At 44.5% G+C, this 24400-nt stretch overlaps 1 protein-coding gene across 1 annotated transcript; it reads right to left on the bottom strand.

Moving 5' to 3' along the window:
- Positions 1 to 21634: 21634 nt before the first annotated feature.
- On the bottom strand, positions 21635 to 24112 carry phlda1 (pleckstrin homology-like domain, family A, member 1). The gene is made up of 2 exons (XM_049010237.1): positions 23324 to 24112; positions 21635 to 22578 (listed from the first exon to the last, which is right to left on the bottom strand). Exon 1 carries the CDS (start codon positions 23800 to 23802, stop codon positions 23347 to 23349), a length of 456 nt encoding a protein of 151 aa, XP_048866194.1. The 5' UTR covers positions 23803 to 24112; the 3' UTR covers positions 21635 to 22578; positions 23324 to 23346.
- Positions 24113 to 24400: the final 288 nt, after the last annotated feature.

The raw sequence follows: 24400 nt of genomic DNA, 5'->3' as shown, positions 1-24400 counted from the left end.
CCATTTGATTTATTACCATTGGTGATTTGATCTGCTCTCAGCAGTAACAAGCAATCCTTCATGTGACTGCCCTGCAGTTTTTATTTAATTGGAAAGACTAGTTGCCTTGGGCTAATTGGCCTCTCCCATAATGCACCATTGATAATTATTATAATTCATTCCACTACAGCCATGTGACAAGGCTACAGAAATCTTACCCATTTCCCCAGGCAGTATTGTCTAAACTTGGCAGGACAAATTGACTTTATGTTTACCAGATGTACGATGCCATTGGTTGCCTTGACTCTCATTTGTTAAGCTGTTTCTTCAGGTTCACTCTAAATAACTAGCAACCAAGCAATGTACCCAAATCGCCTCCAGGTCATTTAAGTTATAGGACAACTAGATCTCGTGTTTTGGGCTCTGGGGCTCGATGTGAACTTCAGGTGATGCATTCCCGACATCCGTGTTCACTTTGGTCCATTGAAAGAAACAGGACAGCCTAAGCTCTTCTCCAGGAATGGGATCAATTCAAGGATTTAGAAGGAGAAGAGAGCCTGGTTTTCCTGGATAGCTAGATCTTGTTATGAGGTTTTCCCTGCACTCTTGGCTACTGGCAACTCTTTTTCAGCTGCTTTAATCTATTATTATCTCTTCTATAACTATATAAATTAGTGATTATTGCAATGAGCACAGCCTTTAATACCAGCTATTCCATGTGTGGCGTGTGACTATGTGGGTTAGGACTCTGCATCTGTGATGGGAAGGTCGCTGACTCAAATCCTGTGACTGCTATAGTGATGTCGCCACTGTGCCCTTGAGCAAGGCCTTTACTCAAGACCCCCATTGCTCCAGGGGTGGATTGATCCTGCTTTCATAATTGTACGTTGCTTTAGATAAAATAAAATGTAAAATGTTATTCCAGACAAGTGAGAAGATAGCAAGAAAATGTGTGATGCTATGGAAGACAGCCACTTTGATGGTCTCCACCCTCTCAGTCGTGTTCCCCACCCTGCGGGGCCCATGACAGCAGCAGCAGAGAGGACCCCCATGTCGCAGCCTCTCAGACTGGGCCACAGGCATCCTGAGCCCTGCCCTGAATCGGCCTGAGTGAAGGCGGTAACTGATACCACCTCCTCACATAATTAAAGCTGCACCCAGAGAAAGCTTTGAACCTCAGCGGGGCCTGGGATTTTTATTTTATTTTTTTTAAAAAGGAGGGGGGTACTATTTCTTTTATGCTTCTTTGTGAAGAAGTGAAATGCTTCGTGGACCCCTCCGGGGGCTGAATGGATTCAACCACGATGTTGATGACGGCGTAATTGTTAAGCATGATTCCGCCAGCTTCAGCGTAGGCTTAGCTTTCTTAATCCCAGTGACCCGGGCGTAAAACTCAAGCATGTTGACACTGGAACAAGATAAATTAAAGAAGCACAGACTTTAGAATAATGCAAACAAACACGTTGCACGTTGCCAGTTATATGTAATACCAGGGGTTTCTAGCTGAGAGTTAAAAAACCTCCCACCAATAACAAATTATAGCTTGTTTGGAGCTCAGATGGTAATTTATTAGCCACAAGCTAATGCTGCTTGATTTGAAACAGCAGCAAGGTTATAAATACAAATAGCACACTAGGTGAATGTATGTTACTCTCAGTAGGACCCAAATTCAAATAAGATAATTACGAAGATTTAAGTTACTGATCCCGACTGGTATGGACTGTTTATGCTGATTGGGTTTCAGCAGCAGCAGAGAGGAATGGGAAATGTGAACAGAGCAGGGGGATGTCAGGCGCGATTGACCAGATGACTCTAAAAGCAGTGCTTCCCAGTCCAGTGCTAGGGGAGCCGCAGATAATCCACGTTTTTGCTCCCTCCCAGCTCCCAACACACCTGTAAAAAGTATTCGGTGTTCCTGATTGTTTAACTTAACTGTGCTAGGAGCTGGGAGAGAGGAAAAATGTGGACTGTCTGGGGATCTCCAAGGACTGGGTTGAGAAACGGAGGGATAAGCAAATATATGAGGGAGTGGTGGACACTGGTGGAGTTTTGAGGCCTGGGTAAATAACAGCAGCCCCCCCACCTGTGTATCTGCCTCCAGTGAAGCTCATGGGGAAGCCTGAGGCCCCACCGGCAAAGTCACTCATCATTAGGGCCACATTCTCAGGCAGCCTTCCCCCGTTCGGCCGTGTGCAGTCCACAGTGTTCAGGATCATGTGACCTAAAGTGAAATGAACTGGATTAATGGCAATAAATGAATTATGTATAGATTAAGCTACTTTTGCTCAGGAAACCATAATACACAAGAATGCTGTTAACCTAAGAGCTTTAGTGGAGACACCAGACTGCCATACTGTCCGGTAGGGAGCTGGGAGGGAACAAAAACATGGACTGGCTGTGGGTCCCCAAGGACCGGATTGGGAAACGCTGGTCTAAAGGGTGTGTCAGAACTCTCAAGGGGAGCTCCGGTGAAGGAAATGGATTCTATACACACTAAATCCCACACAAGGCTTTGTTCTGTCATAATAATGTATGGTTCTGGTTACCAGTAAAACCATGACCTTGAACACAGGCACTGAGCCTAGCAGTGACACAGAAAACCTGTCTGTAGGAAAAGACTTTCAGAGTGAATGTGAACGAGTCTGCAGCTCAGGTGTTATAAAAGACTCCGTGGGAATAACATCGCAATCAATTGCTGTTCCGTAAAAATTAAATAGCAAAAAGATTAATTCATAACAAAGGAACTGCAAACCTAGCCCTAACAGGCACAAATATGAAATAAAACGGGGGAGAATTAGACGGCTGTATCAAACGTGGATTTAATGCCGCAGCCAATTTGTCTTTTCAGAATTTGTTCTACAGAGGGGAGGAGATGATGAAAAATTTCTCTCTACAGGAGACACGCCGGAAACCTCTCGTTGTGAAAAGGACGGTCCAGCTATGGTGCTGCTAGAGAACTGGGGCCCCATGAAAGTATATCACATTGGGCCCCAAACCCAGACCAATTCAATTATGTTCCAAATCTTTCCAGGCCCCTGTGCTAACTTTCTGCACCTTTACGGCTCCCCTGCAGGTCGGGAATTTTCCACTGCAGCACCTGCGGTCAGGGGCCCCTCCTGGAGGATTGTGGGATGTCCCGCTCCATGCCACCTATTCCCCTGTCACCCCCAACACTCCCCACCACGCGGAACACTCTGCACCGCGTGCTGCTTTACTGACAAAGCTGAGGGCCACACCCAAGGTGACAGTCACTACCCCTCTATCCCCACCAGTCAGTTATGTTTCTACGGCAACTGAAGCGTGTGATGATGCGGCCGACTGACTTCAGTGAAATCTTCAGAAACTGCATCTTTCTTCATCACTCTCCTAGTCTTTCTGTTTCAGTGACATCCCATGATGCACTGCTGGAAAACCCACAATAATTGATGAGCCCTGAGAATCGTGGGTGAAATATGTATATTTATCCAGTGGTGTGTTGTGAAACTGAACACACAGACACATAAATAAAACAAATGCATGGATATACCATTTTTCAAAGGTTATGCTTTTTCCCCCAATTAAAGAGGAATGTTAATCCCCGCCTTTAATGTAATTAAGAGGACACGCCTCTTCATGCATGCTGCCCTTGATCTCCCCGTGTGAAAGGGATAATCAGCATTTGCAGGATATGTCTGGCGCTCTCACACGTCACCTGCATACGAATGCGCTCCATGCGCAGGCACCCCTACCCTCCCGACCCTCTTTCCCAGACACCCCCCCCTCCCCCATTTTCCCACCACCTCCCTCACAGATGGGCCAGCGATCACTTTAATCGGCCCTCTGTGCAAACTTTTAACTTAAACCGGAGCAGCATGACAGTTTGCACTGAATCCCAAGTCTGTAGCCAAAAAATTCCGTGAAAAATTACAAGATTAAACAGGTAGAAGAAATGCAATGAGCTACAAGCAGAAATGCACATATAATGATTCGCCGTGCCGGTTACTCAGATGCCTATACAAAGAGCACTTTGGGGGTGTTTTGTGCAGGTGCAGACCCGGGCCTTGCAGCATGGTTTGTATCCTAATGCCCAGAGCAGCGGCCTGAAGAATGGATCTCTGTCTCCCGTATCGCCGAGACGGACGAGCCGCATTAGCGATGCCGCATGCGAGCCAGGGGACCGATATTCACACCCCCCTCCCCCCCTCACCGTGACGTCGGCACTCGCTGCGTGAAGTCATTGAAAAACAACCGAGAAGAGAAAAACGCAGGGAGTCTGTGTCTGAGACGGACGGCTGAAAGCCCCCAAATGTGTGGAAGGAGTGATTCACGCGTGTGGGCAGCCCAGCTCCCGTGTGAATTTTCACGCAGCTCAACACATGGAGTAGCAATACATCTACACTTTTTATATATGCACAGTGATGCTTTCGGTTTTGTTCATTCATACGACGGACTATAAATGTCCGTAGTGCCCCCAAACACTCAAGTTCTGAATTCATAAGTGCGGGGAAGAGCACTTGGCAGTGTTACTAAAGTCTCCCATAGGACAGCCAGGGGGAATCCACCAGCTTAAATCAGGTCTTTAAACTTGTCTTTGCAGAATTCTGAGGAATCCTTCTGTGGACAGAAAGAGGTGGTAAGGTATTTCTGATAAGCTTGTTCAGTCAGTGGACAACGTGAAGCCTCATGCCATAGAGGGCATACTGTATGTTTCAATGGGCATATTCCTATATGGGATCAGTGGATCTGCAAGACAGATACTGTACACTAAATTATTGTGACACTCCTCTTAATCATTTAATTCAGGTGTTCCGTTCAGACCCACGTCGACGGGTGTATAAAATCAAGCACCTAGTCATGCAGTAAGGTCTACAAACATTTGGGAAAGAACGGATTGTTCTGAAGAGCTCAGTGGACTTAAGCGTGGTACCGTCATAGGATGCCACCTTTTCAATAAGTCAGTTCGTGAAATTTCTTCCTTGCTCGATATTCCACGGTAAACTGTAAGTGGTATTACTGCAGATTACTGCAGAGTAGAAGCGTTTAGGAGCAACAGAAACTCAGCCACACAGCAGACCACACAACAAAGTGGCACGTAAAGTAACAGAGTGTGGAGGTGCATAGTGCATAAAAGTCAGCAAAGCTCTGCTGACTCAATAACTGCAAGTTCCAAATGTCCTCTGGCATTAATCCCAGCACAAAAACTGTGTGCGCTGGGAGCTTCATGGAGTGGGCTTCCATGGCCAAGCAGCTGCATGCAAGGCTCACATCACCAAGTACAATGCCAAGAGTCAGGCACATCGTCACTGGACTCTGATGGATGAGTCTGGGTTTGCTAGATACCAGGAGAAGGTTACCTATCTGACTGCATTGTGCCAACTGTAAAGTTTGGTGGAGGAGGGATAATGGCATGGGGTTGTTTTTCTGGGGTTGGGCTAAGCCTCTTAGTTCCAGTGAAGGGAACTCTTAATGCTTCAGCCTACCAAGACCCTTTGGATGCTTATCATACCAAGCATTTTGGATAATTTCAACTTCGTGGGAACAGTTCAGGGAACATCCATTTCTGTTCCAACATTACTGCGCCCCCATGTACAAAGCATGGTTCATAAAAACACGGTTGGGTAAGTTTGGTGTGGAACAACTTGACTGGCCTGCACACCTTTGGGATAAACTAGAATGGAGATTGTGAGCCAGATCTTTACATCCAACATCAGTGCCTGACCTCACAGATGCTCTTCTGGATGAGTGGGCAGAAGTTCCCACAGACACACTCCATAAACTTGTCCCAGAAGAGTGGCAGCTGTTATAGCTGCAAAGGGGGGACCAACTCCATATTGATGCCTATGGATTTAGAAAGGGATGTCATAAAGGTTCCTGTAGGTGTAATAGCCAGGGGTCCTAATACGTTTGTCAGTATAATGTATATGGTGTAAGGATATACTGAGCTTTGCCATTGGTTGGGGCATGTGATGTAATATGCCACAAAGATGGCCGAGTTAAGGATTAAGGACTGCTGGCCGAGAGTGAACCAATGTGCTATTTGTATTTATAAGATTGTTTCTGTTCTAACTCAACAGGCATTAGCTTGTGGCTAATAAATTAGCATCCCTAGACTAAAGAAGTTGTAATCTGTGCCCATTACTGTGCCCAAATGTGATTGGTAGCACCAGCAAGAAATGGGGGACAATGGAAACCTTGACACACAGATTGAATGAAAATATGTGGGTCCCATTCATGTTTATAAAGGGATGTAATGGCCCCAGGACAATTAAAAGAATCTTGAATCTTGGATTTGTGTGAGAAGATGCAATGCAAGCGGGGCTGTGCAGAAGTGATGATCGTCAGAGTGGGAACGACGACGCACCTGAATGCATTGCGTTCCATTGCAACAAATCCGAAAGCCATGTAGCAATACCAGGGTCCTGTTTCAAAAATGAGGATTTCTTGCTTAGCCTGACAATGTGTCAGATTGAAGGTTCCCCCGTGTAAATGGCCGTTATCTTTGTTCACTTACGTTTATCCTAGATTACCTTAAATCCAACATGTTATCTGGCTAAGCAAGAAATCTTACTTTATGACACAGGCTTCTGTTTCATTGTTAGCAATATCAGTTGATAATAATGCTGTACATGGTGCGTTGCACTTACAAACAGCCTAGATAGTGGTTGGACAGTAATGTGTGCAAGACTGATTTAATAAAACACAAATAAGATATGTGTTAATAAACAATACATAGTTACAGCTTTCGCTTCAGTTCATAAAGGGGGCAGCCATCGATCTTGAATTCTGAGACTGGGGTTACAAAGCTTCCTCCCACTTTCCAAGTTGGAATTTCGACTTCAGGGGGGTGTTCGAGTTGACATTTCCAACGAAGAACTTGGAATTTCCGACTTCCACGTTTAAATAGAACACAATTACATTGGAGTATAGCAGCAAGCCGAAGCAATAAAAAGGTGAGAGGAAAGCAGGGGGTGGATCAGCTGGGAAATAATAAAATACTCAGGATTGTCTAACATGGGAAGAGTCACTTCTTCACCAGTAAGAAGTCTTTATGGATGGAAATGAGCAAACAAAACAGCTACACATCCAAACACCATTTCCACTCAAGTGGAAACACTCCAAGCGAGATTGTCTGTCCATCTCCCGAAGCACGTCCAGTACAGGGTCACCTTGAGTTAGGACCCTATCCCAGAAGGTGCAGGGCTAAGTTACCCTGTTTGGGATGCAAGTCCATAACAGGACATACACACACAAACACACAGGTTTATAATTATATTTTTGTGGGTACTTTCCATTCTTTACTATGGGGAAAACTTGTATCCCAATATGAGGACCTTACCCAGCCCCATACCGTAACCATCAAACATATGGAGAACTCCTCATACACAGAACAAGGCACTGGAATCACACCCACAGCTCTGCAAGGCCACAGTGCTGCCTGCTGAGTTACCACACCACCTGGAGGCACTACGATATTGTTTAGAGCTCTGCTGTGCGCTTTGGAATTTTTGACTTGGAAACCTCACGGGCCAGCGCCTAAAAAGTGTCCGTACATGTGCCCGCCTGTGTCACAAAAGCAAGTCCCTTCCCTTACAAAAAAAACTGCTTCCGTCTTCCAATAAAAGCGAACGCTTCAAAATACGGAGAATAGGGTCAAGCTGAGCTGACTGCGTTCTTCTCCATGCCGCTCTGTCCCTCCTTGTTAATGGCTCCAGCCAGCCACTGTTGCGTGAGCGTGAATTGCATCTGCGCTGGTTTATTTAATCGGGGGGGGGTATTCCCGGTGGAGGTCTCCATCCTGGCTTGTGCATGCCGCAGCATAGGACACAATAATTGCCTCGATGCTCCCGGTTCGGTTCACCGCCCTGGAGGCGACGCTTCTGCTGCCCGGCTTCCCTGCTCGGCCGCTCCGCGTCGGAGGTGTCAGCCTGTAAATCCATCCCCCTGCCACGGCACTCTAAGTCACCCCCGCCCCCCCCGTCTATGCATGAAACTGAAATATTAATGGATTGTTTTCGGAGGCGAGGGGGAACTGCAGTGCCGCACGTCAGGAATGCCAATGATAGCTGGAAGTCTGGTTATCCGCGTTACACCAGAAAGCTGGGAAAACCGATGCAAGCGCGCTAAAATGAAAATGGCACATATGCATATAATTCATATACTTCTGTAGACTTTATAGGCTTTACTCTTTAGTGAATGTATCTGTCTCTAAGAATAAGCAATTGGCAGCAAGATCACAGTTTGTATGTTGAGATCAAGCTTCCTGTCTTTCTCCGTAAAACAAGGTACACTACAATACTCACATGATCCCAGTACGCGAGTTGAAATTTCACAATACAAATGATTACGTTTAATCTGGGACTACAGTTATATTCTCACAAAGGCTTCTGTCGACCATACAAAGAAAGACTTGTTTGAAGCTTCAATTAATCAGGACACAGTCTTATATACTGGGCAGAAAATAGGCTGACCATTAGGCCCACTGCACTGTCATTCATCAGTGTTCCCCGGAGCAGATCGTCCCGTGGATTTCACGGCTCGAGACCCTCTGCTGTCATCCTCCACACTCCTTTATTCGGAGGAGAATGAGAGGCCCAGTCTACAGCTCAGGAAGCTCACGGAATAGTTGGTCTCCTTTTAACGCAAATGCCAGCCTGCCACCCTGGAGAGGAAATGGGTGCCGTCTTGGTCAGATTTGGTCTTTGAATGTTTGTGTGGGAGGGCGGCTTGGGCCGGGAGCAGCGTAGTGGCCAGAGGATCTCCTTTCACATCGATTACAAGTCCAGCAAGCTTCCTCACCAACCGCATAATAAAACCGAAACACAGCAAGCTCTCCTATGACCTCGTCCCGGCAGAGGGAGAGCAAACAGCTCCCCTCTTTATTCCACAGGGGTGTTCGGTTACAGAATGGAATGATCTCTGCATAGTGCTTCAATGGCTGTTTGAAATGCACATCCTCTGCTGCCCTGACCAGACAGGTAGTTTATTATTCCAGCCCTTTCAGGGACAAGAAATGAAAGAATCCCGGCCCCTCCTCTTCTATAGCGCGCATCTCTGCAGAAAGCAGAGTTTGACCCTGGCTGTTGGGGTTGCAGACCCACAAAGACGCATTTAGAATATACATTTCTCCTCAGGGTCCTGAAACTAGGGGGGGGGTGACTCCAAGAGATTATGAGGCCTTAGAGGAAAATTGCTCCGCCACTTCATCTCAGGTCCCCTGCCCGTTGTCACATGTCTCACGGGACGTGGCAAAGAGATTGGGCAAAAAAGGCGCGTCTAGTGACCGAGCACGATGTCGAGGAGTTGCGGCCGTTGATCAAACAATGAGGTGTAACAATCGATCAGAGTGAAGGAGGCAGAGTTCTGAAAGCGATTCCGGTTGATATCTGGTAACCATGCAATCCTGAGACTGTTTAAATCATTAGGGAAGAGCCACACCTTAATCCGATGCATGGCAAACATTCTTAGATAAAACCCTGACTGGCATAGGAAGTGGTCATTCGTCAAAGCGACAGACCCGGCAGTCAGCAACGCGCCAAACGTCTGTGCTCCATCACCTCATTCTGAGTCAGCTTCGGTGAAACAGATTTATTGACGCAATGGATTTATGAATTTTAGTGCTGTATTACAAATCATTGGCCTGTTTCAGGGATGAATGTAGCCCATCCAGTTGAGAATTCAGTGCGATAGCTTGTGGCTTACTTCAGAAGTAATTCTCAGGATTATTAGCAGTCATTCTCAGCAACGGAACTCAGACAGTACAACAAACACATGCCGTGTGTTTGACCACTGCCTTGTAAACAGCTCCACTGGTTCTGAAACACGTCACCTGAACAAAAGCTATAAAATCTGTACCACATTTCTTTCAGCCTAGCCCAGCTAGAGGCTGGTAAGCATATGTGTTTCAAGAAAGAAAAATTTAAGTATATATTTGAGAAAGGCTCAAACATCCGAAACGACTCTAGATGCACTTAAAATATAAGAGGAATTAAAATATCATCAATATATTTGTAAAATAAAATCAGACAAACGAAAAAAAAAAAACAGACGAACGAGAAAAACATCAGACGAAAGATGTTGGCAGTAACTCGACAGAAATAAGGTTCACCTGCCTTTCTGTTGTGCCGCTTTGCCAGGAAGTGGGTCCCGGGCGGAAGCGGGGGGGTCACCGCCTACTATTCACTCATCCCATGGAAAGAGGCGACACCACATCCGATGCAGTCTCAGGATGGGGCCAAAGCATCAGCTGCCGGATGCAGCTGCCAAGCCTCTCGCTGATAAGCACTCATTCAGCTGTTTACATTTCCCCTTAATCACCTGATAAGTTTCTCCCGCACCAGGAAAAGTGCACACACACACACACACACACACACACACACATTTCTGCCTACATAAACGGATAGATAAGGAAACAGGTAAGCGAGGTTTCACTCAAGTATCAAAAGCCCTTCGAGGTGTTTGGATATATATATATATATAAATATATATATATACACACACATATATACATATATGATATACATTTTTATCATATTTCTTTTTTTGCCCAGAACAGGCTAGAATCCCTGTCTGTGCACCTAGCAGGGTAGAATTTTCCAGAATGAATTAGCTTACAAAAGTAAAAAAAAAAAAAAAAAAAAATGTGACTATTGTACGCTTCAATTACTTTTAACAATTCAATGATTCAATAATTAATACTTAAAACTAAATAATTCATGATGTCTTCCTCGTCATACGGCTTTCCCTTTGAAATACGAGAGCGTCTATCACGTGCGAGGATGTGTGTACACAAGAATGTCAAGTGAGAAGTCTTTTGGTTCCTGTTCCTGCTTTATTCATAGAAGCGCATCTATAATTTAATAAATAATGTCATGTGACTGATATCCAACAGTGATATCTCAAAGCTCAGCCCAGAGCTAAACATGCAGTAAAAATAACTTGCATTGAATTATTCACCAGGAATTTGTTTTTTTCTTCACTTTTTTTCTCAAAGACCGACACTGGTTCCTTAGATATAAATCAGACAAACTGTGCCGAGTCCATCCACACCATCACTGCTCTTGATCTTCACCATGAATAAATTTTCTCTTGGGACAAGCCTTTTATCTTCATTACATTCTGAAAGTTTTATGAAGCTGCTGGTGGGAAAGAAAACACCAGCTTGAGACTGAATGGATGCTGTACGATCGTAATGTGGGGTTTTGATTCTTCTTTTAGTCAGCGATGGAAACATCGAATCTCCGCCTTGCAAGTAATAAACACTGGGATCAAAAACCTAGATTTTACTGTGGGCACCTCTCAGCGGGCCGTATCATCACAGAGACGACGCCATTCGTGCAGGAAGTTACGTCACTAAAAGCTGATCTGAGGTCAGTTCGGTGAATTATTGCTCACACCCGTACAGCCTCATGCCTCCGGGATTCCGATTCCCACTTTGTGTGTTTGTGTGTTCTCCCCGCGGCTCCCATGCTACCTTGGAATCTCACTGGGAATCATCCATAAGGTGTCTGCCAACAATAGGGGCAGAACCTCACTGAATACCCTTTAGTTTAGTAGGTCTAATTAATATTCATACCCACCCATTTCCAGCTCACAAAGATTTCCTCTCACATAGCATGGATTATTATATTCCTGACACTCACCCTGATGTATATAGTCTATGCTAGTGTTTCGTATTTCGGTCCACAGAGACCCACAGTTGGTCCATGTTTTTGCTCTCTCAGAGCTCCCTGCCAGACAGTCCACATTTTTGCTCCCTGCTCAGGAGCTGGGACGGAGCAAAAACATGGACTGTCTGTGGGTCCCTCGGAGCTGGAAGATTATTGGAAGATGATTGGATGAATACTTCTTCTTGCTGTATATAAGGGGCTGTTATGGACAGGTGCATGTGTGCAGCCTGGAGAGGACAGCATCTATATGCGACAATCGGCCCACGTGCAGGAAATGCAGCCAGAGTGATATGGCACGCTCATCAAAGCTTCATTTGCAGCTGCCTAGGATGCAGGGAGGGCCAGCTTCCCCCTCCCACCCCCCACCCGCACACTTCAAACACCCCATAGTCTGTCCGCACGACCGTGGGAATTACAGGCCTTTTGTGAGGATGAATGGGGTGGTGTTCGAGTTATCAGGCTGGAGAAGTCTTAGCCAGGTGAGACCTACCCTAATACACGCTACGGTCACCACAGGTGTACAGTGTGCTAAGGCAGCATTATCCCTGAGCTGTACACAGACTGCTGGGGGTTAAATGAGATGTTTGTAGGTGGATTGGATTACGCTTCCTGTCCTATCTACTCCATCCCTTGGGCATCAAGATGCTCACAGACGGAATTCCAGCCCCTTGCGGTAGGACAGAACCCCTTCAAACACGCCATTGTCTTTCTTTGCTCGTTTCGTTTCCATGGAGACCGCGGGCTATAAGTATGAGAAGAGCAATCTTTTTTGAAGGGGGGGGGGTGTAGGACGAGAACAGCTGGCCCAAATGAGACGAGCCCAGAAAAAAACGGGTGGGGGGGGCCTCCACTGTGGGTTTATGGTGACAGACTGGATGAGCGAGATGGTGAAACGTGCCCCAGAATGCGGGTGTCCTGAAAGAACTTTTCCGCTCTGTCGTCATTGGGAACCACTCCTTTGCCCTTAACCCCCCCAAAGGAAGATCGATATTGGAGCAGCAGTCAGGAAGTATGGCTGCAGGAAGTTTGCTCTTTCACATTACAATAGGGAGTGGAGGATGTTCTCCATCCCACAGCACATATGAGCTGATCTCTTGTTTATCTGAGCTGCTGTTGGAATAAGGAAGGTAAAGGGAGCGCATGTACAATCCACAGAATGCAATAAGGCTTGGCAAGGCTGGGTGGTCCCTGTGTTTATAGAAAGCCAGTGAGATATGAAGTGGGTGGTGGTCAGCTGGCTTCCACCTGGTTTTGCTCCGCTTCAGATCAGACCGCCCAAGACGCTGTAGATTCCTTCCGCTCCCCAGGTCTGACTTCAGAGGCCCCCAGAGCAGGTGCTTGACAGACATCCCCAACCGCGTCGCTCTCTCCCGCCCTGTGCTCCCGGCCCACACACTCCAGATGTCACACGAGCGCTCGTTCGCGCTCAGAAGTGCCGCTAACATTTTTCCAGCGGGTACCGCATGAATGAGATCATTCAGTACTGCCGAGAAGCCCAGGGGTAGAGGGAGGGGCCTGGAGTAGGAACACTTTCCGGAACAGGGCATGCAGTAACAGCAAGCGGATGTGTCTCTGTCAGGGAAATGGGGGAAGTAGGGGTCTCTAATCAGTTTATACAGCTGTGCCATCTGATCAGGTCACTAGTACAGGGATGAATATGGCCACATATTTCTTTAACAATACATGTAATCCTCATGGATTTAGACTTTGGCTGAGGCTACAAGGGTGAGTGGGGTGTGGAAAAAGTGCCTTACTTAAGTTTATTAGAAGGAAGAGTGAAATGTGTCATTTCTGACTCCAGCTGACACAGGGAAAGTCTTTCAGGACCTATAAAAGCAAAGCTGTTTAATAAACTATATACTGTAGAGAGGCACCGATCCAGACCTATTTGACGGATCGGGTTTCGGCCATGCATGACCGAACCACGTCCTATACTTACTTATTTAGTTTTTGGCAATCTCTAAAAAGATCCTATTTCGTGTTAAATCGATTTGTACAATCAGTTGCTCTTTCCTGTTTTAGATGTGCTTTTTTTTCAGTATTCAAGTCAAACGCTGGGGGCGGCATGGTGGGGCAGTGGTTAGCCCTTCTGCCTCACACCTCTGGGACCCGGGTTCGAGTCTCTGCCTGGGTTACATGTGTGTGGAGTTTGCATGTTCTCCCCATGTCGTCGTGGGGTTTACTCCGGGTACTCCTGTTTCCCCCCACAGTCCAAAAACATGCTGAGGCTAATTGGAGTCGCTAAATTGCCCATAGGTGTGCATGTGTGAGTGAATGGTGTGTGAGTGTGCCCTGCGATGGGCTGGCCCCCCATCCTGGGTTGTTCCCTGCCTCGTGCCCATTGCTTCCGGGATAGGCTCCGGACCCCCCGTGACCCAGTAGGATAAGCGGTTTGGAAAATGAATGGATGGCAGTTGAACGCTAATGCTGCCCCTCAGTCGTTTTTGCCACTCAGTGAGTGTGAGTACGGTGACTTCCACCTTCTGTGATGTCATGCACATACCCTACACAGCAGGAGGACTTAAGATAAGACGGCGAATAAGATAAGAACATGGCGATCTGGGGGTATTTTACGCTTTTAACAGAAATCAGTAACACGGCGATTTGCAGTCTTTGTAAAATTAAGTTTAGAGAGGTGGAAATAGCATGTACTGGACAATCCCGTTTAACAAAGCGCACGCAACTTAAAAACTTAAAACTTAAAAAAAAAACACAATGGATGATTTGGGCTGCTTTGCGAACTCGCTGCAGCTTGTGATACAAGAGGGGCTGCCATCGTAACAAAGAGTAACTGAGCTGATGCCAGTGGGAGAAAAATCGTGTTAAAATTTTAAGCATTCTCCACTTGTGTATATTTGCTTTCAAGATATTCACATTAAACTGCAAATGCCTCAAAAACATTTAAAACAAGATGTACAAACGGGGTGGAACAGTACGTTATGTATGTTTGTAGTAGTTTAATTAAAGATTTTTGGCATACATTTTTTCCATCTGATGGTGATTCCAGGTGATTGGCTGCAAACTCACATCTCTGCAGGACCTGTACACCTCCAGGACACTGGGGCGTGCAGCTCGCATCACAGCCGACCCTTCTCACCCTGGACACAAGCTGTTTGACCTGCTCCCCTCAGGCAGGAGGCTCCGGTCCATTCGGACCAGAACCTCTCGCCATAGGAACAGTTTCTTCCCCTCTGCTGTTGGTCTCATGAACAATATGCACAGGTCTGTTGCCACCACTCTCTCTAAGCCAAACACATGACCCTGTTTCGTGTTCGTCACTCCGGTTCTACTTCACCTGCACTCTTGTAAATATATCAATCTGCTCAGCAAAGGAACTTTTTTTACTCTATGTTTATTTAAGTACTGCCCATAATATTGCACTTGAGTTTATTTATTTATCTAACCGACTGTCTCCCTCTGTATTGCATAATATCGCACTGAACACCGCAGCAATTTCCTGATGTTGTAAACCTGCTCAACATTTGGCAATAAAGTCCATTCTGATTCTGATTCTGATTCATCTGTATTTACTAGCTTAAAAATTCATATATAAAGAATAACAAAGTAAAAAGAACTCTTGTATCGAAATCTGTATCGGAATCGGATCGGAACTGAAAACATGTGGATTGGCTCCCCTCATATACTATGTGGAAGCAGAGTTTGGGGGTATCACTGCACACTTACAAACAGCAACAAAGCTTGGCAACCTTTTAAAAGAAATCAGAGCAAAAAGAAACACAGTGACCAAGTTATTATTATTAATAATAGTAATCATAATAATAATAATAATAAGAAGAATAACTACCCAAGAACCTGCCCCTAAAACCTTCTGCATGGCCCATCTCTAGCATCCATTAAGCCGGCTACTGTGTAACCCTAATATACACTAATGAGGTTAACGAGGAAGAGCTGGGTTTAATTAATAGGACTGCCTGCAGGCCTGGAACTGGGGCACATTTCCCAAAAGCTCCCGTTACCTTAAGTCGAAACCACTGGGTTGCATGGTTCCGACTATGTAAGCCACTAAGCTAGTTAGCGACTATGATTTTGGGAAATGTAGCCCTGGTTATCACTCCCCACGGCACCGCAGGCATTTCCCAGACCTCTCTCTGGACATTGGTATGTTAGAATGCCTCCACTGACTGACACCCTCTGCACAGCTTTGCACTTCATGATAATAATAATGGACTTAATCAAGAAATTCGAATAAACGTAATTGATATTTCAAACAAATCCCTCAGTGGTCTCCCAAGATTCTGAGACACAACACATTTTGTACAAAGACCTTAACTTCAAAAACACTGTAGTATAATCTATTACAGTGGTTCTCAAAATCTTTGGACCACTTCAGATCAGGCTAAAGCAATCAAGTACCACATGGGTGAAGAAATCATAGTAACCCGAATGCACATGCATGCTAGCAAAAAGAAAACAGAACTTGCCTTTACAGTGAGCTGTTTAGTAGTTTTGCGACTCGTTCCCTTTCAGCCACGGCTAAATACCTGAATCCCTGTGAGACATTTGTTTTTGTTGTTTTAGGAAGATGTGGTGCTAATCGATGTCTCTGGAAGATCAAGATGTTAAAAGCTCCAGCACTGCTGTATGCAGTTTGTAAGCTACTTCACCCTGCCACAAATATGTCAAGACAGGGAACAAAAATACATTTTAATCCAACCTGAAAATGCTTTGTTTTTCTTTTTTTAGTCTTGGGATTTTACATTGATTTCAATTTACAACTATTTCGTTTTTCAGCGCACTCTTCTCTTCCTTCCACCTTCTCATGGAGCAGCTGGGCTCTGAGGACCAGTGTTGGTGCATGTACGAGAATCACTGCTTTAGAATAATCAATGATTGCCATGCTATTGCAAAAACTATTTCAGTTAAACAAACAGCTATATATATATATATATATATATATATAAATAACAAAGACTGCCAACAGAAACAAAACCAATCCAGACCTTATATACAATATATTGCAGCATCGCGTACAAAATTTACTGTACAAGTATTCAAATCAAAAGCAAACCTGTATCCACACTTGGGAAGCAAGCTGATATTGGCACCAGATACAGAGAAAGAATGTGTTTTGTCGCAGACTCCCATTCAAACACAGCTACCTGCAGCATTCCCCAAAGGGACCAGTGCTGGGCTGATGAGAGTCGGAAGCAAATGGAGTGAGCCAGCTGACCAAACGCAAACCAGTGATGATTTGCCATAGCATTTATCCTCTTGCCACCCAAATGGAACCATTTGCTGCAAAGAGTTCAATCTTCACCCGACAGTAGAAAACGAAGACATTACTTTTAGTTGAAACACCTAAAGGAAGCTATTTTATTGCATGAATTGACACGTTCAGAACTACACAAGATTTTTAATGCTTACCAAAGTCTGATGAGATTACATAAAAGCTGAAAAGGCTACCAGTGCTAACATTCAAGTCTGAAATAATGATTTTGACTTTGAGATACAACATATCTAAGCTTTTCATACATCAACAGATGTTTGTTGGTTTAAAAAAAACACTCCATTGACTGTAATGTTGCTTCAAATGTATTTAATTAGGGCAGCAGATCGTGCACAGCGATGAAATGAAGTCTTTTAAGCATTTACTGGTAATTAGCCATTTAATGAGTATCTTTGAACTCTGTGATGCTTTTGTGAGCTTGAATTTTCAGTCCAAATTGATTGCCTTTAATACTTTCATAGAGGGTCCAGATACTTAAGAACATAAAGACCTAATTGAATGTCTGGATATTTCTAAGCAAGAACTTTCAGTCTGTAAAATGTATGTAACCAAAATATACATATGAAGAGACAACCATGATCCTTTACATCCTTTACGGGAAACAATCTACACAAAGTAGCCAAGAAACTCCAACCTTAAGGTCTTGAATTTTCATTCTCGGCTTCCATGCCACTTTGGATTCTCACTGAGATGGATCACATGGTGTCTGCCAACAGTAGGGGCAGAACCACAGCAGAACCCACGAAAAATATCCTTTAGTTCAGTAGATCTGATTAATATTCTTACCCACTCTTCGCTAGTTCACTAAGATTTCCTCTCGCGTAGCTTGGATTATTATATTCCTGACACTAACCCTGGTGCATACAGTCTAAGCATTTCATGTCTTTCCTTTTCATGCCCTTGACATTTAATATTGTACATTCTAAGAATCCAGCACTTGACCTTTCAGTCATAAATCAAATTTAATGACTTTTGCGTTCCACGACCCAGAGGAGACCCTACACATGAAGTCCCTTATCTCGAGCAAAAAGCAGAAAGGCAGAGCTGCTGGGGATGGGGATATCAGCAGTCCTGCCAAAGCAGTCACTCGTTATCAGAAACTCTGGAAACTGGGGGCACTTAGCTTGCTTTGGCAGGTGACTTGGCCCAAACTGTACCTGCCTATAAAGGCAGCTCATGAGAACTTTATTTACACAATTATGTTCTGATGGCAAAAAGAAAAATGATTGGTTCAGAGAAATAACCAATCAGATTGTAGAGGAGGTGGTTCTACCCTCAGTACATTTTTGTGTAAGTAAAACTCCAATAAGCGTTGTGGCTGCAGTACCAGAGGCATCATAAAACTGACAGATGAAAGGATTCTCCTATTCTTAAGAATATCACCACATCAGATTAGCCTCACAGAGTCATTGGTTGCTTTACAAAAATAAATAAATAATAATTACACTTTATAGATCACCATAGGGGAATTTTCTTTTTGCCTACCTCATCTTGCTCTCCATGACAGCAGATACATACGTAGGTGAGAGCAAGCTTGGCAGTGAAGGGCAGCCACCCTCAGCGCTACCCATGGAGCCGGGGGTTAAGGGCCTTGCCCAAGGGCCCGCAGATGTGACTGTTCTGATGAAGCTGGACTTGAACCGGCAACCTCCCGATCCCAGGCGCAGAGACACACACTGACTTCTTAATAAAAGGTCTTAATAAGACTTTTGTTACGGGTAATTTTTCCATTTTCGCCATAGTAGAGTAGCAGTACGCCCTGGGAAAAGCCATGAGTTCATTATAGATGCTTGTACTTCACTGCTTTGCCATGTTCAGACACTATACTGTATAACAGAGGAGTGAATATTCGGTTGTTTCCCTCTTTGACATGTAATTTCTGCTTATACACTAGAAGATATTTCAATTTCCACTTTCAAGATAATTTAATTGTAGTTTGACGACAAATAATGTAAAGCAAGTTTGTTCTCATAACTAATTCTGCTGAACAAAGACACATTAGATTGGAATTCCTTAGTAATCTTGAGTTTACGTCTTCAAAACCATCTCTGTGAAATTTTTGTCATTAGAAGGTCTTTCAGCATCAAATAACTTCCTGTGGTGTCACTTTCACCAGGGTGTCCCATTTTCACGTGTGCCACTGATGTTCTTGCATGATTTTCTGGGAAAGCAGAAGCTGAAGTGACTGACTTACCCACAGTCCCCCTCCTCCCATCCCAATGCGATTACATGGCAAGCAGTTAATTGCTTACCAGATCACCAAGTTCCATGTTCAGCGTTCAACTATTGTGTTCCATCTGTGGCTGAAAAGCCGCCCCACCCCCCCCTGACCCCCGGTGCTTCAGGTGTTTCATAGACAGTCCATTTGGCCACTGGGTTACACCTGTTTCTGTAGGCAAGGGGGGGTTGCAACACAAGGTGCAGAGGTGTAAACAGGGGCGGGGCAACAGGGGCACCAGCCCTAGCTGAAATCTGATTGGCTCCCGGAGTGCTGCCTCCTCTATCACTCACACATTCAAAACAAATTGGCTAACGATAAGCTTCGCCTCTATGTATAAATCATGGCCACCCTTATGTCCCCCACTTAAAAAAAAATCCTGGAATCGCCTCTGATACTTCGTGAAAGGGGATCACACAACAACGGTGACAATAAGGAGGACTTTGAAATATAAAACGCTGACACTGCCAATAGATTCAAACAGAGCAGTACGGGTTCCCTGCTGCCTAAAGGCACTGACTTGTAATCTGAAGACTTTCACTTTGAGGCCTGCGGGGGCAGGACATTTTTCTTGAATCCCCTCCCTAAAAAAAAAACCTCCATAGAAAACGCACAGTAAGTTTCATTGAAGTGTCAACTCACCAAGTAAAAAGACACATTAGGACATGATGTGGCTTCTTTCAGCACCAATATTTCCTGTAAAATCACCTTACATTATTCAATTTCACCGTGACCCTGAACGCAGGTGGAAGATAGATGTTTCTTTTTTTGTCATTTTGATAAAATTTTGGTTTTACAGCAAACTTTTCCAACCAAAAATCAGCTTCCTGCCTTTACTCCGGTACTCGTATGACTCAGCAACTGAAGCAGGTAGGAATGCAGATGCCCAAGCAGCTGGGCTTCATTCAAAGGCTGATTAACTGCTCTTTTCTCTCTCTCAAAAAAAACTGCATCTTCGGTCCATAATCATAGCTTTCAGCTGTACCCTTTGCAAGAGACACATAACAGCAAAACAGTACATATTCAGTCTCAATGAAAAAACATTTATTGCAATCAAGGGTTTGAATTCTTTATGGATCGGTCTGCCTCCATCTCGTTAAACACAAAAACAAATTGTACTGAATTGCATTTACTCCCAAATAAAGGAAACCCATGGTTGAGTCTGACAGCGGCACAGAAGCTTTTGCGTAAGCGCAAGACTCCACACGTAGAGCGGCTACTCTCTGACCACTGATGGCAAATGCTGAAAAGCCCTCAACACGCAGTCATGCGTGAACACAAACATCTGCCACTTAACTCTGCTGACTAGTTCTACGAGACCACAGCAAAATCATAATGCAACCACTCAGAAAAAAACATATGGTGCCACCAAAATGGTGGCCTGGTGGGTGACTGTTACCACTGGGGTTGTGGGTTTGAGTCCCACCTCTGCTCTGTGTGTTCAGAGTTTGCATGTTCGCCTCGTGTCTACCAAAATCCCCTCAAACGCTCAGATTTATTTCCACGGTTAAAAGACATGCAAGTTAGGCATCTCTAAATACCCCTTAACTGATGAATGGGGGTATAACGCTGCCTGGGATGGGGTTTTGTAACTTTGCCCGAGAAAAGTGTGTTGAAGATGGTATAATGGTCACTATTGATCTTATTTTTCCTTCTTCATTCAACAGTGTGTTTCCCCTCAAATATCATAAAATCTAAATAGTGATTTTTCATATTGAACAGAGTCCCACACATACCCTCAGCCCCATTCAGAAATATTACTAAATGAGTGCCTGTCTACCAAATCAGTGCTGAGTCAGTCACTTACTAAGGGGGAGAATTTGCGTCTGATTATTTTCAGCAGAGCAAATGGTGAGTGTGACTCAGCCTATGGGTTCTGCCTTACCCCATGCTCCCCCACGCCCCCCCTCCCCCCTCCCTTCTCATTCTTTTAATGATTTCTGGGCAATCTGAGACACTTTGTAGGATTACCAAGAATATGCACAGGAAAGTTGGACAGTGTTTCAACTTCATCCCCATCAAGTCTGTCTCAGAAATCAGGAATGGGGCAAATCCCCCTTGCATGCTTCCAAATAATCTACTTCCATGGCTAGTGCTGAGCCGGGCAGGTGGGCGGGCGGGATGGTAGTTAGGCCGAGCACAATGCTGCCCCCTATGGAGTGCCCGGGGAATATTCACAGACCAGCATGGCCGTCTTGAGGCCCAGCACCCTGCTACAGCTTCTGGGGGGTCGTGATGACACTGCACCACCCGGATGACACTGTGAGATGTGGGACTGGCATGAACATGCAGACTGGTCCACGTGGCTCAATTTAACTGATCAGCCTCAATTAAGACTTGACTCAAACATCACATGACCATTGTCATCACTTCTTGAAACCGCCTTTCTATATATAGCAATAAGGTCGAAAATCTACCAAAAAAGGAAAAACTGTCTACTGCATCAGAGATCAACACTTCAGCACATTCCCGACAGCCGACATTTTTTTTTTCAAATTACACGTCTAAAAATATATATTTTTAAAAACTACACAAGAAGCAAAGTTCCAGTGAAATGGAATGTATTAAGAAGTATGAAAATACATCTCACAACAAAATAGGACTGAGACTCAACACTAATGCACAGCCATTTGACAAAAATAAGTCACAAAGTCACCCAAAGTAAAGTGATTATTCTGGACCCGTGAGCTATACTCCGTTATACTCATACAGAGCTCAGCATTACTCTTCCACTCAGAGGGGATAAACGGCGAACTTGAACCAGTAACTTTCCCATAGTGACATTACGGCTGCGCAGGTGAATAATTATGGGTCTCTTTAAATACTACTTTGTGAATAGATCTATAAAACATAAAAAAGAAAAGTAAGCAAAAATTTTTTAATCCAACGGTGTCTCAATAAAATCATATAATTTATCAAAATTAAAAGTACATGGTATAAATTATGCTGTAACAAATTTATCTGAAGTTGTGCATTAGGTCTTTGGTTTAATTCAACAAGACAAATGGGAACAATGTGGTATTTTGATGGGCGCCTTTCCGCTTCTCCGTGCTGGTTCGCCGGTGAGACGCCTTTCCTATGGGTACGTGTTTTTTGTGCGGTACAGATATTGTACATCTTATTTAAAAAGTACACTGTCAAGCCATTGACGTCCTTCCACCTTTCTTCTTACATACATAACATCCATCGTTCTCACATTCATAAATGTCAAACGCAAGGGAAAAATATTTACAACTAATAAATAAAAAAGCCACGAGGAGGATGTAAATATCTTCTTTTCTTCCTTCCTTCTTTTTTAAGCGAAGGTCTGTTTTGTTCGTGGGAAAGCAAACGAAGAACAGAAAAAAAGTTGAAGGAAATGGGTGTTGTTCTTCTGAATCAAACAAAACAAAGCGATTTACTGCGATCGGATGGCCCCTGTTATCAGCTCGGCGAGGATGGCAGGAGCCGGTAGCGGCTGGGGGGCCTCGGTCGATGGTCCCATTGACCTGTAAATGCAGCAAATAATGCGAAGTCAGATGCCCAAACGCGGAAATAAAACGACAATAACGCGACTTAAATAGTTTTACGTTAAGGTTGTATCACCCCGATACCGGACACCGGCCAACAATTAAAAGGTTACGCTCTCATACAGAATTCATAGGGAAAGCACAGACCTTAATAGTATACAAATATTAATCAGCACCCAGTTACGATATTTAAAGGTATGTGAAAAAAGATCTGTGCTCGAAGATGTAGAGTTTTTTGTATCCAACATATGTATGGTTTACTCGTTTAAACATTTTGACGAAATTCTATTTGGAATATGAATTTCTGTTTCATATGAATGAAACAAAGGCTAGTCGCAAATTTCGTTCTTCGCAGATTTTCGTTTAAAGAGTTTTACTTCAGGTTCGTTTTTAACGGGTTTCAGAAAAGTTGAGGTGATAACTTAGGTTACAATAAAGACATTTGGCGTAAGTAACCTGGAGGAATCGTATTACACTCATCGTCAATAACGCAATTTAAATGTAGCCTGCTGTAATGAATCGCGTAAATTGTGCTGTTGTACATGGCAATGTTTTAAACTAACACTTGCTGGAGGTAATAAAGCCAAGGTTACAATGTTGAACCAAGCAGTCCGCACAGCGTGCTTGCCAGCCCGGTAATGTAAACCTCGTGGTTCTCCAGTAGTTTTCGCTGGAGGTAGTTTCTTAACTGTTAAATGAAAAACATCCTTCAATCTGATCTTACCCATCTTGTGCATCCATCACAGTTTACACCACATTTTGCGAATTCCTGATGCTTTTGTGCCCTGGAAGCTGCACGACGAGCAGCTGCTGTTTCTGCCTCGTGGACCGGACCGCCAGGATCGCCTGCCGGTTCTTGTACTGCACCATCTGCAAAGTTATTTCGGCGTTCCAGCCCTCGTCTTGCGGACACCTGAAGTCGATCTCCTTCCCTTCGGACATAACCACTGTGAAGTAAACATACTTGCCCTTCCGCTCGACGCAATCCACCGTCTTCATATTGGAGAAATGCAACTCCTTAATTTTGCCCGGCTCCTTGACCTGCTGCTGTTGCTGATGCGGATTGTCGTGCTGCTTCGGGGGGTGCAAAAGGAGCCCCTCTTCCGTGAGGACGCAGTGCTTCTTCTTCCACAGTTGTAGCAAGCCGTCGCTTCTTTTCTCCATCAGCCCCTCCTTCAGTACCTTCCCGCTGCTATCCAACATAATGAAAAATCACCCGACCTCGCTAGTTGAAAGACAATGCCAGCTTCTCTGCCGACCAGGAAGATCATGCACATCGGCTTCGGCTGTCTGTTATATGCAGGCAGCCTGCGTTTGCTGATCCACTGCAGCTCCGTACTAACCCGGTCGGCAGCGCTGGTAAATTGACTAATTCCTTCAACCCGATGTGACATGGGCTTTCCTCGGGACCTTCGTGCGGACCGCCCCCTTCGCCCTCCCCCGACCGGCATCCAACGCGGAGAGATTGAAGAGCTTCTTTAATACGTAGCGCGACTGACTGAAAACGTCACGGGTGACTGTCTTATAAAATTTAATATGACAGACGCGGAAGTAAAAATAAACATTTTTAAACGAGACCAACTCATTAAATCAAAATTCGCATAACCTAGCCAGATCACGCGGTTCCTGTTAAGTTCAGCCAAATCGGTTCAATGGACATTAACATTCCAGCAGTACCACGTGGAAATTTAAAAGCATTCCCTTTTCAATTTGATAAATTATACTACAGAAACATTACAATAAAACGCAAAGAAAGTTTTTAAATCAACCGATCGATAGTGTAAGGCATTTTACTGCGCTC

Source organism: Brienomyrus brachyistius, chromosome 1 (genome assembly GCF_023856365.1).
Source record: "Brienomyrus brachyistius isolate T26 chromosome 1, BBRACH_0.4, whole genome shotgun sequence".
Taxonomy (NCBI): domain Eukaryota; kingdom Metazoa; phylum Chordata; class Actinopteri; order Osteoglossiformes; family Mormyridae; genus Brienomyrus; species Brienomyrus brachyistius.
Note: the sequence above shows the minus strand (reverse complement) of the source record. Positions and strands in the feature narration are given on the sequence as shown.